Here is a 13,817-nt window from a genome sequence, read left to right as displayed (position 1 = left end):
GAAATCTGCCCCACTTTGTCATGACACTGCAAGCTATCTACCACCCAAATGTCAAGACTATATCATGTCCGGGACAAGAGATACATTGAAAAAACTGCTATGATAGAATATTCTCATTAATTATGCAAATGTACTCCTATTTTGCATAATTAGTATCTTATCTTGTCCAACATTGTCTAAGGTACCTACATACCAAAAATCATGAAAATCCGTTGTTCCCTTCTTGAGTTATCCTCTTCAGAAGTTTTTGACAAAAATGCCCCTGCTATCCCAAACCTAGTCGGTAGGGGGCCAAAACTTATGTCACTTATTCCTGAGCACAAGAGCTATCTGACACTCAAAAATCGTGACCATAGTGTGTTCAGAACACGAGATAGCAAAACCGGAAGTTGCGCTGCAGTACCAAGGGAAGCCGCTAGGGGCCCAAAATCTAATCACTTCCAGCTTTCATCGCACCCCACCAACACACTAAGTATGAAACTAATCCATCCAGCCGTTCTTGAGTTATCTTGTTGACAGACAGACAGACAGACAGACAGACAGACAGACACACAAACGCTGGGTAAAATATAAACTCCATGACATTTCATGGAGGTAATTACAGTAAAATCAAGCCGACCGACATCTTGCTCAATGTATTTACAGTACGAGCATAATTACTACATGTATCAAAATTTAGATACATATAATATATCCATGTATGATGTTGCTTTGCACTCACCTGTACTAAGTGAGCCTCTTGCGCCTTCCTGCCCCTCGTGGTCCCCATCAAAGATTGCTGTAGAAAGAAACAATTACAATGTCTATTGCAATATCTACTAGATAGATCGAGGAAAGACTGTTATCGGTAAAAGTATGACTGGGTTTCAAGAATTAATGTTTAACCATCTGACAGTTATAAGCAAAAATCTCTAAGTCGCAGCGACGACAGAAATGTTATAACAAGGCCTGTGGTGTTTACGAACGACGAACGTAATTGGTATCATCACCAATTATGGCGCCATGAATCAAGGATTTATGGATTTAGATAATTATTATGAGTAATTATATGTACCATAAGACATGTACAAAAATGTCTGGAGCTGCACATGTATTATGCAATGTAAGGCATTTCTGTCCTCAATGTGATTTTGTATGCTTTGTGGATAAAGTTACTTTCACCGAACCAGCCATACCTGCTGTTGACAATGTTACAGATGAGAAGGGCCCCGCGGTTTGAGGGGAGGCAGACGTTGTCCTTGGCAAAGTAGTAGATTTCGTCTGAATGACGTGCGTCGGCTGAGTAGTAGATGTAGTCCTTATGGCGGTTGATGACTGAGAAGTAGATGCTGAAAGGAAAGTCGTCAGCATCGGTATTTATAAAACTGTGTGTCTTGATCATATTTAAAAGTAAACGACAATATTAATGAAAACTTGTCACACATGTTATGAATAGCGTCTTCTCTCACCTATAAAGTCACAACCCAGGAGCTCCAACCGAAGACCTGGCTCTCTCTGCCAATTTGTCGGGTAGAGTTGGATTTTTTGTGTAACAATGGGCCTGTAAAATATATTGGTCTTCTGACCATTTGGACCTGTATTTCCAGAGAAACTCTGAAAATGAAAAAACAAAGTTCACAAATGAAGATGAATGGCGACCATTATCCAATATATATATATAATGAAAACATTGAACTTGAATGCGACACACACACACACACACACATATATATACATATATATGTGTGTTATCTGATGATGATGATGTTATCTTACATCTTATCGTGTTCCTTCCTAATACGTTGTTATCTCGACTAGAACAACGTAGCCGATTGGTTTGGAGCAGAGTTAAGAGAAATGAAGACCAGTTACTCCTACACAGTGTGAGATGTTGGGGTATAGATGACTACTTTGTAAAAGGAAAACAGTTGCATTGTGCATGGGGACCATGATACAGGTACAGAGCGACGTGAGTTTGCCGAACGTACCATTACACGCCCTGTCGCTGACGAGACGGCTGTCAAGACATCATCGTTGTTTAAATACCACACTTGGTATTGTGTTACCCAATAATTCTGCCTCCCGTCGTAACCTTGAGTGATCACACCACTGACTGTCTTTCGTTGTCTCAAATCCACCTGGATCCACGATCTGGCGAACGGCTCTGATGGAAACCAGGCACTGTTGCCGTTCAACCGGGCAGCAGAGGGTGGCCAGTTGCTTTGGTGAGACGAAGCTGTGATGTCTCCGTCCTGTATAGCCCCATGTTCCATTCCAAGGGCGTCACGGCATACTAGAAATGAATGTTTCTCGTGATGGCATACATAAGTACAAGTCGAAAATACCCTGTTCAGGTGAGTTGAATTTTTTAACATGCAAAGATCCGGAGGGCACAGATGAAATGAGAAAATTTCAAATACACAGGACACTGCTGCATGACTTACCTCGTGTGAAAGCGAAGGAACTACTCCAACTGAAGAAGAAACTGAAAAAGGGTAAGAAATATCTTAGCAGATGAATCATGAATGAGATGAGTTGACTCTTAATAAAGTCATTCCTTCAATCGCATACGTTCACCTTTCTTTGTCACTTACCCATCTGTTTCAATACCATTCTGAGTAGAACCCTGGTACGAGTCCTGCCCAGGCCACCTGTACACAGTCACCTGTCCCCCGTCATCCGTGATTCTTCCATCATGGATAGCAGCACGGCAGATACTAGAATCCTGACAAAAAAAGCATTGATTACTCTAACTTAGTACTCCTTCTCCCCACTGAGTGGAATTTTATGCGCAACTTGCACTCAGTAGGTTTCCATTTTACGCACAAAAAAAGTTAGTTTCCCGCTGTAATCCAGTACTTGTAAAATCCGCGTGTTCAGAAATCTAGCTAGCTGTACTCACACTCGTGTAGACTCCGGTCCCCCAGACACGTCTGTTGTATTGGTATGGAGAACATCCAGCAGGGCAATTGACGCTGTAAAGATAAAATCGAAAATATATCCAACAGTCAAATAGTTCTACAAATGAAGTATAGAGGAATGGTCTAAATATGGAAAAGCACGACTTTTCATAATATTTAATAAAGACGACATATATTTTAGTGAAAGAGTTTGAATTTGAACATGTGGTTTACGTGAAGGTGTCGATGCTGAAGCCTCTGGAATCAGTAGAGCAATCCACGGTATCTGGAGTTAATACAAAATCTGTTGGTCAGCAACACATTTTCTGCATTTATCAAGGAACTGCTACAACAAGGAAGTAGTGGGCGAGTTGAAATGTTGTACGGCTATGTTGTTATATTATACATCTGTATTACATCATAAGTACTAAGTGTTAGTGATAAGAATCCGTGTCCACATACCGTCACTTTCCGCCACTGGCACTGGAAGGTCAGGCAGTAGAAACACAAACACACAAGGAACCTAAACACCACACGAAACATAACCATGGTGACCTTTCTAACACCACCATGTACCAGCGACCAGGAGCTTCACCAATGTACTTCAAGTTCTATATCAAACCAGGAACCCTGCGATCCGCATGCAGAACTGTTCTTGACTTCCGGGTGCGTAGGCGTTGGGGCGAGTCTGTGACGTCACATGGGGTCAATCTAGGTCACCAAAGAAAGCGCCACTGACTGGAAGGGAAGTGTTGGTCACGGTTTTCAAAACTGTAAAGCTGATATTTATACTTAGGCCACAGCAAATAAATGCTATGGATAACATCCTCTATAGACTGTATATCTAATGCGAGCGCGCGAAAAAAAGCGAACAAAGAAGACAAGACGCCTCTCACTCACTCACTCACTCACTCACTCATTCACTCACTCACTCACTCACTCACTCACTCACTCACTCACTCACTCACTCACTCACTCACTCACTCACTCACTCACTCACTCACTCACTCACTCACTCACTCACTCACTCACTCACTCACTCACTCACTCACCCACGGCCCCTAACCACAGCGGTCATAGGGTCTCCACGACATCCATCAGCGGTGATCAAGAAGCCTACAGTTTAAAATTTAGAGACCATGAAGCTTGTAACAAGAATCGAAGCAATAAAGAACAGGATAACACAACAAGCACGACTTTTACTTCCGTGTTCAATGATACAGTAAGTGACACTGGTGTCAACATTGATAACATACACAGAATAGGATTGTATCTTCTTTGACAAAGAAAACTAATATTATTAATTTAAAAGCACATCTCTATTCAACTATCATGCTGCAAATTGGAAGATATTGTTTAATATATTCCCTTACTACCAAGAAAAGTGCTTTTAAAACTGTCCTTGAAAACGTGTACATACAAGAGAAATGAAGTACAAATGTTCACTTATTCAAAGTGATAGAAGATGAATAAGTAGAAGTTAACGATGGCAGCCCTAGATAAAATGTTCAGCGTATACTGCACGGTGGGTTCTTTAAATTAAAAAGTAGAGGTTTCTCATATGCCTTTCTTCCCCTTTATTTTTTTCATCCTTCCTTCTTTATATGGAGATACATGGAAGAGTTTCAAGTTTTCAGAATCATAGTAAACTTTACAAAGCACGACGTCGACGTCATAAGAGCTTCATACATCAATCAATAATACTGTTTGTCTTAATTTTTTCTGTCTTCCTTTTTAATACTTGACTTTGCTGTCCTTTATTCCTTCCTTTGAATCCTTCAACCACTATCTGGTCATGACCACCATACATATTACTTACACAGCAAAAGTACAGTGACTTCCGTTATGTCTTGTACATCCGCATATATATACATACATGTGTACCTATAAACAAGCGAATACAGATGGAGTAGCAAACAGATATATGAAAATATGTTGAGTGTAACGTATTGTTTCCACAACTGGTTATAAGGTCTGGATATTCTTTTACATATCTACCTATTTGTACACGATAAGACTTATATCCTCCTAGAATGTAATTGAATTATTTTATAATATGTATAGGATGGAATATATAGAATTCTTTTGGACAAGCAGCAAGAAAGCAGGTAATCTGTGTGACTGTAACACCCTGAAGAGATCACGATTGGTTTAGCAGTGAGGTGAAATTAAAAAGAAATATACATATTGCTGCCACAACCCTTCTCTTAATAAAAAATTAAAAAATTCAATGATAGATTGTATTTCTACGTCATGTCTGAACTCTCGTAGATTACGTTGTCCACCACGCCCCTATCGGATTCCCCTGGTATTGTAACATAGTCGTAATCATGGGGTTCTGAGATTTCCCCTCCAGAGATTTGTCTGAAATAGAAACATGATAGATGAGAATACTCAATGTCTCAAATGCATATGCCCATATGAATTTATGTTATTTTGTAATATTTATAAACTATCGTTTGATAGCAGGTTTGCAATTGCCTATCAGTTTTTCTCCTACATATAACATTACAGTTTTATTCTTAAAACAAATAGTACATTTGTCAAAAACGTATTTATATTTCAGCCATACCATATATGGTATGGTGAAATATATTGTATTCGTAATGTTTCTTTCTTTCTTTCTTTCTCCTGTCAAATCTTCAAAGCGATTCATCTCCGTCGTTCCGTGACCGAATGACCTGAAATTTAGCACAAAGGTAGAGTGGGTCAATACCAAGGTGTGTTTTTCTGATTTTATTCATATCTGCCTCTAAAATGATTTTATTGAAGTTTAAAGGTCATGTTTTGACCAAAACTGTATATTGTGGCCCCCTGTTCCCTTGAATTACAATGGAATGACCTTAGATTTGGTGTAGATAGGCATTAGATAGTTGGTAAAATGATCCAAGTAAAATTTTTGGTATAAACCAATTTCAAATTATTAATTTCTGCACTTTTCTGAGGGGAATTTGGTTTTCTTTCGGTCTTCTCCCGTGAACTCCAGTGACCCCAGAGCCCACACGTGCCAGGTGCCAGCGGTCTGGGGAGAGCGAGAGTTAATTACTTTATGGACGCCAGCCAATCAGCGACGAGAAAGGCGAATGCTAGTTAATATTCATAAGCGGGGCCTTGCAATCCCGTATATACACAAACAGATGCACATTACAGCCTTACAGTTGCCATATGGTGCCCTGTGCCCGGTTTGAAATTGTAGTTTGCGAGGATTTGGAGTTCAGACAGGGTCATTTGAGCGGTAGCGGACGGTACGCGTGCATTGAACGTTAGTGGCGATGACTTTACCAACATTCCGCATGGCACTATCAATCATTTTCGGCAGATTTGGACAGGGAAAATTGGACAGTTTGCGTTTAGTTTTGATACGTAAGTTTGACAGTGGCGAGAATGGATGTATTTTTCCCGAACAAATGTAGGTACTTCTAGTATTGTTGTTGTTCTTTTTTGACGTAAACTTTGTACATTAAAATTGTAAGTAACTTTAAACTGCCAGAGTTTGAGCCCAATAAAACACTCTCAGTACCAGAGTATCACCACTGACCTCCGAAAAGAAACCCACGAACAAGGTATAAACACCTATCCTCCAGGTCTCGCACGCTACGAGCAGGAAATTATAACACTCAGACAAGATTACGTCCGATGGCTCAGCGGATTGCATACAAAGTAAAACAATTTAACAGTGGTATGCAGGGGCATATACTTAACAAAGAATTCGAAGGAAAATGAAATAACGTTATACAGATAAAGCCAAATCAAATTAACTTGTTGGTCCTGGGATTTTTCAGAAAAGAAATGAAGCGACAGAGTGGTAAAATTCTTGTAAAAATTCGAGACGTCTCCGTTTATAATGGCTCATACAAAACAAGAAGAAGATTGAAGTTTTTAGCTTGAAAAAACAACAACACTCCTACTACACAGTACCTGCACCTGCTTGACAATTATCAAAATGTATGCCCTATAGCTACTTGCTTAAAAAAAAGTTCACTGCAATGATAAATGTACCCACATCACAAGGAGATTATTACGGTATTTAGACCTAGTTATCGAAGTGGAAATTGTTGAATGGCGTCATGTAATTTCATGATGAAAATCTTAATGGAAGATGCGTTTTTTTTCACTCTCGGAAAAATAGGAGCTGCCGCAATTCTAAAAACCAATCAGTTATGCATAAGCGCTCCTGTGGAAGATTATATTCTTCCATATGGGCCCGGGGCATATTGGGCAAGCTCTGTTTTGACCTGGAATCAATTCACAATATTAGTTCTCTTTTGGGGATAACTTACAGTTAAAATATTGCATTTTTGCGCAGGGGTGACTTGGAACAGTCCAATGTTGCGTGGGAATGGGTATGGCTGAAATATGCTGTATTTGCACCCAAGCAAATGTCGGCCTTTCTAGTTTTAAGTATTTCTATAATCTATAGCTACAGGGAGTAATACAAAGTACTAGTGCCCACTATCACATGAGTAAAAGTACATTTGTTAAGCGCAATAGGACCAGTATTTCTACAATCTACAACTATTGCACAGGTAGTGATAAAAAGTACATGTGTCTCCTATCGCATGAGATAGAGAACATTTGACCAGCACAGGGAAGTTGAAACAAGTATGTCTACAATCTACAGCTTTGTTTCGCGCAGTTTTCTATCTTCGGTAGATAATATTACTGAAAAAAGACTTACCCAGGGTTTGCATAGTTGTACGTGTCATACGGGTTGTTGTCCTCGGTGTTGTTGTAAAGTTCACAGTCGGTGTACCCCTCTTCTTGCGCAGGAGTGTCCTCGCTGGTCACTGCTGTACCCAAGTATTCCGGGTTACGGAACCTTTGCTCAGGTGCGCCTCTTGGAACGTTTGATGCATGCTTCTGGTTTGATTGTCTGGTAATGTGAGAATGAAGTCATTTTCAAGATACTGGTATGGCACTATCCAAGTTGTAGAACAAGGTCATCAATACATTGTAAGTCCAAATTTAGAGTTCCGGATATAGCATTGATAAAAAAAGTCCCTTAATCACATGCTGTATCTTTCCCTTATAGTGACAATGGTTGTGCGCACGTACGGTCGAAGCACATACCTTTTTCTGAGGAAAATGGTGACGAACGCTAACAGCGCGATCAGAACCACTGCTACACCAGCTGCTATTCCCGCTATGGCCCCTGCATACGAAAAACGAAAATGCGTGATATCATATTCCTCAGTGTGCTAACAGTGATATGCATTATGGTTTGGAAAATGATTAAAAGTGTAATTGTTAACTAGAGTGGTCGATCGTTCCATTAAAAGTAAACCATACATTATATCCATGCATGATGTTGCTTAGCACTCACCTACACCGAGCGAGCCCTTTGCACCTTTTTGTCCCTCGTTGTCCCCATCAAAGGGCGCTGTAGAAAACATAGTTTCATGTAGTGCTATTACAGACTTAGAACTACTACAATAGAGAAGATATTGTTATCGGTACGGGTGTAACTAATATACGTGCCATAAGACAACAACGTCTAGAGCTGTATACATGTAACATGCCCGTAGCCAGGATTTTGGGTGGGGGGGTTCTTTTTAGTACTTGTGGGACCATCGAGCGCCGCAGGCGCGAGACTCACGCCTTCGGCGTGAGCTGCCTAGGGGGGTCCGGGGGCATGCTCCCCCGGGAAAAATTGAAATCTTAGCCCTCTGAAATGCCATTTCCTGCATTTTGACGGGCAAAATTCGCTGGCTAAGTTTAATCGAATTTCTCTTAAAATACACAAGGTTTTTGGCACAAGTCTTTGAGGCCGACTCCCCCGACATATTTTCACCATGTCCGATACCAAAGGCGGGAGGCGTTGCAATGGTGGTCCGGGGAAATTTTGAAATCTGGACCCTCTGAAAAGCCATTTCCGGAACTTTCTGGGGGCAGATTTCGCACTAGGATTGAATGAAATGTCTATAAGTGAATGATGCAAATCAGTCAAGCCTTTGAAAAAAAATCTTGGACATGAAAAAGTGGACCTTTGAGCATGAAAAAGTGGACCTTTGAGCGTGAAAAAGCGGACCTTTGAGCATGTGGGGGGGTTCTTCCGAACCCCCCCTGGCTACGGGCATGTGTAATATGCAATTCATGGCATTTTTTTGTCCTGAATGTGGTTTCAGGTGTTTTGTGAAAAAAGTTGTCTCAACCAAATCAATCTTACGTGCTGTTGCTAATGTTAAAGTCATGAAGGGTCCCACGGTTTGATGGGAGGTATGAGCTGTAGTTTTCCCAGGCAAAGTAGTAGATTTCGTCTTCATTACAGTTGCTGGTTGAGTAGTAGATGTCTTCCTGGTGGCAGTCGGCTGAGTAGTAGATGTCTTCCTGGTGGCAGTCGGCTGAGTAGTAGATGTCGTCCTGGTGGCAGTCGGCTGAGTAGTAGATGTCTTCTTGGTGGCAGTCGGCTGAGTAGTAGATGTCGTAATGGCTGTTGTCGGCTGAGTAGTAGTTGTCGTCATGATGGTAGTTGGATAGGTAGTAAATATCGTCCTGATGGTAGTCGGAAGAGTAGTAAATATCGTCCTGGTGTCAGTCGGCCGAGTAGTAAATATCGTCCTGGTGTCAGTAGGCTGAGCAGTAGATGCTGAAAAAAGGCGTATGTCTGAAGTATATGTAGTAAAGTCAACAACAATGAAAAACTGTCACAATAATTACGATTATTTTCTCACCGATAAAGTCACAGCCTAACAGCTCCATCCGAAGACTTGGCCGTATCCACCAACTCGTCGGGTTCAGTTGAACTTTTTGTGTTACAACGGGTCTATAAAACATATTGGCCTTTTGGCCACTTGAACCTGCATTTCCAGAAAAAGTCTGAAAATAAAAAAAATGAATTTCACAAGTCAAGAGGGATATTGAATATTAATCCTATGGAAAATGGAAATATTGAACTTGAATATCTTAGAAGGAAAACATGTAGTTGATTGTGTCCTATGATGCATGAAGAGTACGATGTAATTTTGGCTGAACATACCATCGCATGTCCTGTCGGTGACGTGACGTTTGCCCAGGTCCCATCGTTGTTTAGATATCGCACTTGGTACTGTGTTATATACCTCCAGCCGTACCCTTGAGTGATCACACCGCTGACTGTCTTCCTTTGTCCCAAATCCACCTGTATCCATGACCCGTCAAACGGCGATGATGGAAACCAGGCACTGTTTCCGTTCAGCCGTGCAGCCGAAGGTGGCCGTGTCTGTTGGTGAGACGAAGCTGTGATATCATCGTCCTCTATAGTCCCATCCTCCATTCCAAGTGGGCAAACTAGAAAAACAAACAGATAACTGAAGATTTCTCATGATGACATACATAACAGTGCATTAAGCTGAAAAAGTTCTGCCAGATTAGTTCATGTAAAAAAATTCTCTGCCCCTTTTACATCCTCTGTTCCAAAGTCTCAGACGGCACAGATGAAATGAGAAAGACAACACGCGCCACACTGCTGTACGACTTACCTCGTGAGAAAGCAAAGGAACTATACAGACTGTACCAATCAGTGTCACTGAAAAAGAGAAAGAAATAGTAGATGTATCATTAACGAAATGAGTTGACTCTGAATAAATCATACATCCGTTGCATACGTTGAAAGACCATTCTGTGTCACTTACTCAAACGTTTGAATGCCGTTTCGCTCGGATCCTTGGTACGAGTCCTGTCCAGGCCACCTGTACACAGTCACCTGTCCCCCGTCATCTGTGATTCTCCCGTCATGGATAGCAGCACGGCAGATACTCGAGTCCTGACAGAGGATATCATCTATGTTAGCACCCTTCCTACCCGAATGGACTCCTATGTGATATACACCAAGCATTGTACAAAAACATTCTAATTTTTAGCTGTACTCACACTCCGATAGATCCCAGTCCCCCAGACACTTGCACTGTACTGTTGGTACTGAGAACAGCCAGCAGGACAGGTGACTCTGTAAAGTTAGAATATACATAGATACATAACCAACAGTCAGGTAGCTTTACAAATGAAATGTTCAAAATATGGAAAATGAGTAACTCTTCATAACATTTTCATAAAGACATCTTCTTCTGAAGCTGTACTTGTACCTTACCTGAAAGTATCGTCGTTGAAGCTAGTCGAGTCAGTGTAGCAGCTCACGGTATCTGGGAATGAATGGAAAATCTGTCGGTCAGCAACACATTTTATGCAATCATCAAGGAACTGCTACGTACATAGAATTAGACAGATTTGATATATAAACAGAGCGCTGCTGTAGGAAATACCTCGTGTGAAGGCGAAAGAACCGTCCCACCATCCGTGACTGAAAAGGGACATTTTGATTGTTAAAAAATGACACATTTTAATTGTGAAAATATATGTCATGAATGATATGTATAGAATTCTAATAAAATCATGCATCAATCTCATTGGTTGTTACTTCTTTGTTACTTACTCAAACGTTTCAATGCCGTTCTGAGTGGATCCCAGGTACGAGGCCTGGCCAGGCAATTCGTACACAGTCACCTGTCCCCCAGTGTCTGTTATTCTCCCGTCATGGATAGCAGCACGGCAGATACTCGAATCCTGTCAACGAATATAATGTATTTCAACACCACTCCTACCCAAATGGACTCCTATGCGAAATTTACACTTAACAAATTTATATGTATTGTCAATGGAATTTTATAACTTTGGGTGTGCAGACATCCAGCTGTACTCACACTCTTGTAGACTCCTGTCCCCCAGACACGTGCACTGTACTGTTCATATGGAGAACAGCCAGCAGGACAGGTTACGCTGTAACAATGAAAAATGCATAAATAATAGCTTTACAAATGATGCTCAATGAAATATTCCATATTTGGAAAGGGCGCAACGTTTTGAATAAAGACGATATGTCTTTTTTCCAAGTTAACAATCTTTGTATATGTGTGTCTCACGTGAAGGGGTCGTCGTCGAAGACGGTGGAGTCCGTAGAGCACCAGACGGTGTCTGGGGAATTAATGTAAAATCTGTCGGTTAGCAACATATTTCCTGCAATATCAAGGGACTGCTACTTAGAATGAGAAAGATTTGATACATACACATCGTGCTGCTGTGGAACGTAGAAAAGTTACCTCGTGTGAAGGCGAAGGAACCGTACCAACTTTCCCAACTGAAAAAGGACACATTTCCATTGTTAATCAAAAAGCCAGATTTTCGATTGTTAATAGATACATCATGAATGACATGATTAATTCCTAATAAAAGTATGTATCCATCCCATACGTCTCTCTGTGTCACTTACTAGTAAGACGTTTGAACGCCGTGCTGGTAGGAACCCAGATACGAGTCCTGTCCAGGCCACCTGTACACAGTCACATGTCCCCCGTCATCCGTGATTCTCCCGTCATGGATAGCAGCACGGCAGATACTCGAATCCTGACAAAGAAAAACGTCTATATCAGTACCACTCCTCCCAAAACCGACTCTTATGCGCGATTCACACTCGCTCAGCAAGTTCAAATGTATCGTATACACAGAACACGGCCGTCGTGGCGTCGTTTGTGGCGTAACTGGTAGAGCGTTCGGCTCGGAATCTAGAGGTCCTGAGTTCGATACCCACCATACCCCTGACGTTGTGCCCTTGGGAAAGGCACTTCCTCACTTCACCCAGGTGTAAAAATGGGTACTTGACTTCGGTCTGGGAGGTTAGAGAAAAAAAGACTACCAAGTTTACCTTATGTTTGTACTGTGTATGTGGCACTGTTGTTAATATAAGTTACTAGCTTGAGTGCAAAAGCAAATAGACAAAAACTACGCGGCCAATAATGTATAGAGTTCTCTGGCCTGCAGACGTCAATCATTACGGTACTCACGTTTGTGTAGAGGCCAGTTCCCCAGACAGATCCGCTTTCTGTAGTGCATCCAGCAGGGCAAGTGACGCTGTAGAATGTAAATAGATACGCAATCATATAACATATATACATGTACACAATGTATATATACGACCAAAAGTACTAGTCTAGTAGCTGTACACTGAAATGAAGCTGAAGAAATGTTCAAAATGTTCAAGTATGCAAAAGGCGTAACTTTTACAATATAGACGAAATATGTATGATTTTAAGTAACAATTTTGATACTGTATCTGTGCCCTACTTGAAGGTGTCGACATTGAAGCCCCTGGCGTCAGCAGAGCAGTCCAGGGTATCTGAAAAATTAATGCAGAATCTGTCAGCCAGCAACACATTTCCTGCAATATCAAGGAACTGCTTCAAGGAAGTAATCGGCGAGCTAAAATATTTTGTGACTTCCCGACGTGTAGTGCGATAAAACTCATGATACTGTACATATATACGGACATCTTAAGTTCTAAATGATAGACAGACGCATTAGAAATGTTAAAATGCATTATTTCGTAATTTTCAGTCACTATTAATTTCAAATCCTACGACTATGTTGCTAATATCCTCACAGCTACGGGGTTTGTGATAAACAATCAAATCTGACACATACCGCCACTTTCCGCCACTGGAAGTAGGCTGTGGACACACAAATACATAAGGAACTTGAATACCACATGGAAACTATCCATGATGGCTTTACCACCACCACCAGGAGCGTCACAAAAGTAACTTTCTATATCAAACCGAACCCTACGATACACATGCAGAACTGATCTTGACTTCCGGGTGCGTAGGCGCTGTTGGTGTGAGCAGTAGTGCGAGTCTGTTACGTCACATGGGGTCAAACTAGGTCACCAAAGAAGGTGTCACTGAGGATGGACGTGTTGATTCAAAACGATAAATCTAATTTTCACTTAGGCAACAGTAACTAAATGTTATGGATGACATCCTCTGCTGATTCCATCTCTAATGTGAGTGAGAGAAAAAAACACAAGGCGGACAAAGAAAACAAGGTGCCTACATTATTTTTTCAAATTTAGAGACCATAAAGCTTGTGTGCCTTTCATGCCTGTGTTGGAACATGGCCACTATCCCTCTG

General features: G+C 41.2%; 1 protein-coding gene and 1 long non-coding RNA gene across 2 annotated transcripts; both read right to left on the bottom strand.

Moving 5' to 3' along the window:
- Positions 1–1,847: 1,847 nt before the first annotated feature.
- Positions 1,848–13,594, bottom strand: LOC118420090 (discoidin, CUB and LCCL domain-containing protein 2-like). The gene is made up of 7 exons (XM_035826794.1): positions 13,329–13,594; positions 3,114–3,165; positions 2,882–2,954; positions 2,574–2,704; positions 2,424–2,464; positions 1,968–2,272; positions 1,848–1,853 (listed from the first exon to the last, which is right to left on the bottom strand). The coding sequence occupies exons 1-7, from the start codon at positions 13,405–13,407 to the stop codon at positions 1,848–1,850; spliced, it is 687 nt and encodes a 228-aa protein (XP_035682687.1). The 5' UTR covers positions 13,408–13,594.
- On the bottom strand, positions 4,785–8,036 carry LOC118418877. The gene is made up of 3 exons (XR_004831547.1): positions 7,950–8,036; positions 7,558–7,752; positions 4,785–5,243 (listed from the first exon to the last, which is right to left on the bottom strand). It is a non-coding gene; the product is annotated as an uncharacterized LOC118418877 (long non-coding RNA).
- Positions 13,595–13,817: the final 223 nt, after the last annotated feature.

This window comes from Branchiostoma floridae, chromosome 7, assembly GCF_000003815.2.
Source record: "Branchiostoma floridae strain S238N-H82 chromosome 7, Bfl_VNyyK, whole genome shotgun sequence".
Lineage (NCBI taxonomy): Eukaryota > Metazoa > Chordata > Leptocardii > Amphioxiformes > Branchiostomatidae > Branchiostoma > Branchiostoma floridae.
This window is presented reverse-complemented; position numbering and strand designations above follow the sequence as displayed.